This window comes from Asterias amurensis, chromosome 5, assembly GCF_032118995.1.
Source record: "Asterias amurensis chromosome 5, ASM3211899v1".
In the NCBI taxonomy this organism is placed as follows: Eukaryota; Metazoa; Echinodermata; class Asteroidea; order Forcipulatida; family Asteriidae; genus Asterias; species Asterias amurensis.
The window spans coordinates 4,555,379-4,561,378 of NC_092652.1; the positions used below are offsets into that span (position 1 = coordinate 4,555,379).

Below are 6,000 nucleotides of genomic sequence, written 5' to 3' on the forward strand. Positions count from 1 at the left end.
GTTTTTTGACAATAATAATGGACAACGTTCACACTTACAATATAAATTGTTTAAAATGACTCATTACTTTCAATCGGTCTTATGGTGTAATGGTTAGCACTCTGGACTTTGAATCCAGCGATCCGAGTTCAAATCTCGGTAAGACCTCTCGATTCTTTTAAAAATCTTTTCTTCACAAATAAAAAATGCTTGTAATGGATTATTTTTATGGCACCTTTGTCCTTAAAAACAAAACACTATTTCCCACGTATTCTTGTTGTGCATTAAAAGTTACCTTTCATTAAAAATGGTGCCAGTTCTATGCGCACATATTGCGATGACTGACCGGCCTTTGTTGTTCACAACAAATGGCCATATAAGGACATTTGTGTGTGGTGTTGACTCGCCTGCCACACCATGAGTAAGAGCTTTATATTTACATGACTCACCTAATTGGACTCACCTGACTCAGCGGATTTGAGACATAGTAACTGTTAAATGGTTCAACGATATAGCTACAGTTGTTGATTAATTGTCATCATCTTTTAGTCTCACTATGTTAAATAATAAAATAATAATAAACTACAGCATTTATAAGGCGCACTTTACTGAAAAGGAGAAACATTCAAAGGCGCCGGTCAAGTTTTGTCAAGATGTTGGAAAGCAAGCAAGAATAAGTGTGTTTTGAGTTTCTGCTGGAAGAGAGTGATGTTGTGTATTTGTCTGAGGTAATCCGGAAGTGAGTTCCAGAGTCTTGGTGCTATGTTGGAGTAAGCCCTGTCCCCATAAAGGAACACGTTGCCTTGGATCGGACGAGTTGGTCTATAAAAAGCGTTTGAAACCGTTTGTTATGAAATGCATATGGCTAGAAAGATGTTTTAAAAGTAGAATATAATGATCCACACAAGTATCACTCGAAATTGCAGGGTTTTCCTTTTACGTCGCGAACTAACACGGTCGGCCATTAAAAGTTTTTGTGGGAGTCAAAAATTTGTCTCCCATAAATTTTTAACTCCTTATGGGAGTCAAAAATTAATGGCCGACCGTGTTAGTCGACGAGATAAAAAGAAAACCACGCAATTTCAAGGCATATTTGTGTAGACCATTGTATTCTACTTTTACAACATCTTTCTATGCATTTTGTAACAAACGGTTACAGAACGCTTTTCAAAGACCAACTCGACCGATCCAAGGCAACGTGTTCCTTTAATAAGGCCGGCTATAGACTTTTATCATGCTGCCTCCGTCTTGGTCATGTTCCTCGTATCGAATAACAACAATGAATGCTAAATAATAACTTTGCTAATAGTAACCAGACTATTTTGTTCTTCCAGCCTCGGTTTGGTTACATTGATTTCATGGCGAAATTCAAGATGGCTGCATCATGATCAAAGAGCTATTATAAGTTATCACACAAGCGCGAGTGGAATACGGAAACATATAGCGCTTCTGTGTCCCATATCCAACGAGGCCGAAGGCCGAGTTGGATATGGGACGCAGACGCGCTATATTGTCCGTATTTCCACGAGCGCGGGTGTGATAACGTATTTATCTTCAAGCAAACTTGGTGCGTGACATAGAACACACAAGACGCATGGTAGTGATATTAGCCGTGCAATATAGGTTTTTATCACCACTCCATTCTTCCAATCTGATTGGAGGATTAGCGCGTACTTGAAGATAAAGCTGTATACCTTTGCCTTGGAGTCGGTCGAGTTGGTCTTTAAAAAGCGTTCTGTAACCGTTTGTTATAAAATGCATTATAAGTAGAAAGATGTTAGAAGTAGAAAGATGTTGTAAAAGTAGAATACAATGATCTACACAAATATGCCTCGAAATTGCGTGGTTTTCTTTTTACCTCGTCGACTAACACGGTCGGCCATTATAAATGGCCGACAAAGTTAGTTAACGACGTAACAGGAAAACCGTGCAATTTTGAGTGATACTTGTGTGGATCATTGTGTTCTACTTTTAAATTATCTTTCTAACCATATGCATTTCATAACAAACGTTTTCAAACGCTTTTTATATACCAACTCGTCCGATCCAAGGCAACGTGTTCATTTGAATTACTTGTTTGTGCAGAATTTAATGGATGTTTTAATGCTGGTCACCTTTGAAAAAAGGTTTCCCAGGGTTATTAAGAAATAGATCAATAAATAAACAGAACTCCTGACTATGTCGACATGACTGTGGTGTGCCATTTTATAAGCCGATGTCCCAGGGAATTCTGTCCGCCAGAGGTTAGGTCCCCCACTGGGAAATTAACATGGGCTGAGGAGGAGGATTCAAAAGAGGGCGCTATCAGAAGAACTTTGTGGGTGCACCCCACCAATAGGAGAAAACAGAGCGTCGAGCTCATTAATATTTTGTAGGCCCTGAAAATATTCTATATTAGTTAGATTTGAGAGCCCCCAGAGAGTGTTTCAGTGTAAAAATGTTGCCCAATTGTGACCTGGGGTTGTTGACTTCCAGCTTGAGGTATTTTGGATGACATAGGCCCTGAAATGAATGGTTCTATTTGCTGAGAGGTGTAGTATAGGGACATTTTTAAAGATTGATGCTCGGACGTTTTGAAAATTAGACCTGTGGGGGGGGGGGGGGGTATTTTTACTTGGAGGGAGAATAACTCGACGGGCCCATAGGGACTCCCTATATTGAGCAGAGAATAAAAGTTCAAGAGTCGATCAATAATTTTCCCTTTTAAGTTGAAAGCTGTGAGATTTTAAAGTATTTTTCGTGTATTTTTGAATATTTAGCATTCTGCACTGTTTGCTATGGGAGACTATTTGGTGGGATGCACCCTTGTACACAGTTTGCCATATTGATGGGGAGACCGAATTCTGTCCGCATTATGAGAAATTAACATGGGCCGTTAGAGGATGATTCAAAAGAGGGCGCTATACCAGAAGAAAATTGTACACAGATCGCCATACTGGGGGCCGGGGACCGACAAATCTACCGGGGGGGGGGGGGGGGGCTGGACAGAATCTCCTGGCACGAACACCAGGCGCTCGAAAACTAGTAAAATATAATTATTTTTCAACTACTTGCTTTTCAAAAAATTGAAGGGGGGGGGGTGGGTGAGATGAGGTAAGCTAATGGGGAGATAGTTGTATCGAACCTTGGTCTTACATTTCCTATTTCCTTTTATACGGTCACTCATCAAGCTCAAAGGTTCTTCTATCAGTGTTTTATTCGGTCACAAAGGCTCTGCTTCTTTTCACAATCAATTCAGCAAAAATATATTAGGCAAGCATAATATTTTTAATATCAAAACATTTTTAAGTAATAAGGAAGTAATCATCATGGGCTTATAGTTTAGAAATATTGCCCCATAACGAAAGCTGGGCAACAAAGAGTTTTCAATTTCATTTCAAAATGGCACAAACTATGGGCAAGCAGAATTGTTTTAGTTAACTTTAGTTAAAGGCAACGTATTTGTTTTTTGGGGAACCGTTCGATTGGACCAACTCTACGGGAAATACAACAAGTTGAACACATAATACGTTTTTTAAAATTCGTTTTGAAAGCTGGTGTGGCATTTTTCACTTTTCTCATAATGTTATGGAGCATAGGTGCCTAATAATACAACTAACCAGTGAAAGTTTCAATGGTTTACAATGTGGTGACATTTTCTAATTTTATTTTTCGCTTAAAATCTGGAGCGGTTATGGCCACGCAGGGAACATTCTAGGTTGAACGTTACATGTGGAAGAAAAACTTCTCAATATGCCAATCTTTTTGTTTTGTTTTAGTATTTACCAAAGACATACTTTTCCTTTTATCGTTATATATATACACACAAACTATTCACATTTTGTTTGGCACATTTACTTTAAACACACTATACACACGAAGAGGGAATAAAGGTAAATGAATGCAGGCCAATAGTGACCATGTATTCGTGACGAATGCGCTCCAGATTTGACACATACTTGTTCACAACCTAATTTTATCTTTCGATCCCCCCCCCCAAAAAAGGGAATAAATAACAAATACAATTGTAACAGTTATAGGTGAATTAATAAATAAATAAGAATAAGTAAATAAACCAAGCAAGGTAAATGAACAAATGAAATAAATAAGTATACATTTAAATTGGCAAATAAATAAATAAATAAAGACGGAACAAAAAAGTATTAAGGAACAAACAATTAAATAAACATTGGTGAACAAGTTTTTGAACAAACAACAAATTTGATTGAATAATCAAAAATACTCGATTGTCAAACAGGCAATTTTAGCATGGTTTTAAGAGTTGTATCATTTTATGAAATTGGCATTTTAAAATAATTGTAAAATTTGAACTCTCAGAAAGTAAAGTTCTGAATACTGACAGACAGGGGATGTTCAACTGGTACCTTCGGCACAAAGTACGAAACGGCTGCCGGTTCAAACACCGAGTCATCCAGGAGGGTGTCTGCTAAGCATGGTTGTGGGTAGAAGAACTGTTCATCCGGGGTTCCTTGATTAGCAGGTTCCGAATCGTCCATCCACCCGAACCCGTCCAGTAGGTCCGTGCCCGCTCCGCTGTCAGGGCTACCGGGGAAATCGTCATGAAGGACGGCACAGATGTCCTGCACGCTGAGGCGGGGAAGCGGACTGAGGCCGTCGTCTGGAAGACCGGGGGACTGTGATTGAAGGGCATGGTGTTCCGAAAACGAATGTTCAGGATTAAAAGGGCTGGAACGATCCGAGCACAGACTACCATAGTCTGATTCCGGGGTGACTGGCGGGTGAAGAAGAGCCCGGAGAGTGGTGGATGTTGACGGGAGGCAAGAGTCATTGGAACCGATCTTTGGTAGCATGAGGGAAATGCTCGCTAGAGGCGATACCGTTGAGAGAGCTGCTGTTGGAGAACTCATCTCGTGTTTCTTCGTCTTGGTTTTGGGTTCCTTATGAGATCTTGATTTCTCGTCGGCCGGAGAGTTCTTACTTTTCCTTTTCTTTGCACCGGAAGTCCTGTCCCGGTTTTGTCTTGGGATAAGAAGCTTGGAGCTGTCGGGAACGGACACCAGGGCCCAGCGAGGATTGCTCCGTAAATTCCCCTTAGCCTCTCTGATCCGATCTTCCTCCGTGTCGAGCCTCTTGAAGCATTTGTGGAGGGCCAGGTTGTGACGGACAGAGTTTTTCCAGTGTTTGCGATTTTTGGTGTAGTACGGGAAAGCAGCGGTTATGTACTCGTAGATTGCTTTCAAGTCACATTGTTTACCTGGTTGGTGCTGTAGAGCCATTGTGGTGAGAGCCAGGTAGCTGTGTTTGGGACGAGAGTCATCGTCGTCCAGAGTCGCAGGTTGGGCTACCTCCTCCAGCTCGCAGTTGGGCTGCATTGGAGCTGTCGAAGGACTCACAGTCATCGGAGGTGAGTTGGCAAAGCTGTCCAAGATTGACTGAATGGTTGACATGTCTGTGACTCCACTGTCAGCCTCTCTTGTACTACACGATGAAAACATTACAGGAGTTGGCGATCTCTGCACTCTGATATACAATGTTTCTGCACAACAAAGTGACAGTCGTTACGTGGTAAATGTACTAAGACGATTATCAAATCAGAAGTGTTCACTATCCAAAGGATCAACGGTTCAGCTGAATCAACTTACTGTGTACTCTTGCAGCTGGAGAATAAAGAGGAACAATTCGAAGTCACTGCTATTAGCTCGTCTTGACAACTAAAGACGACCACGGTCTACCAATCTCTGCCGTGTTTCACTGGATGAGTGCCCCCGAATGAAGCATCAAGTGGCCGGGCTCGCTTGTGCAGACAAAACCAGAGCTGTCAAAATTCGCGCTGCCCTGTTTTTTTGTGGGAGGGACGCTGCCACCTGCAAATTGATTGGGTACCTGTTAATTTGCATAACAATGGGACAACAGGCTGACACCTGTAGTGCATACCTGTCCATGGTTTGCATACTGTAGCATGAACATCTGATTGCATGCCTGCAGGTTGGAGGAAAGTTAAATAGCTCAGGGTTTAAAAAAGAATAAAAAGGCCTACAAGTATACATGTACATTTGATAA

General features: G+C 41.1%; 1 protein-coding gene and 1 non-coding gene across 2 annotated transcripts; one reads left to right on the forward strand and one right to left on the reverse strand.

The window, feature by feature from the left end:
* Window positions 1-75: 75 nt before the first annotated feature.
* Trnaq-uug (transfer RNA glutamine (anticodon UUG)) lies at window positions 76-147 on the forward strand. The gene has a single exon. It is a non-coding gene; the product is annotated as a tRNA-Gln (tRNA).
* Window positions 148-4,095: 3,948 nt separating this feature from the next.
* LOC139937497 (uncharacterized) lies at window positions 4,096-5,675 on the reverse strand. Its single transcript, XM_071932652.1, has one exon. It carries the CDS (start codon window positions 5,433-5,435, stop codon window positions 4,293-4,295), a length of 1,143 nt encoding a protein of 380 aa, XP_071788753.1. The 5' UTR covers window positions 5,436-5,675; the 3' UTR covers window positions 4,096-4,292.
* Window positions 5,676-6,000: the final 325 nt, after the last annotated feature.

What these genes read in the sequence shown, in the direction of transcription:
- LOC139937497 (XM_071932652.1), bottom strand. Translation starts at nt 5,435, where the DNA reads ATGTTTTCATCGTGTAGTACAAGAGAGGCTGACAGTGGAGTCACAGAC.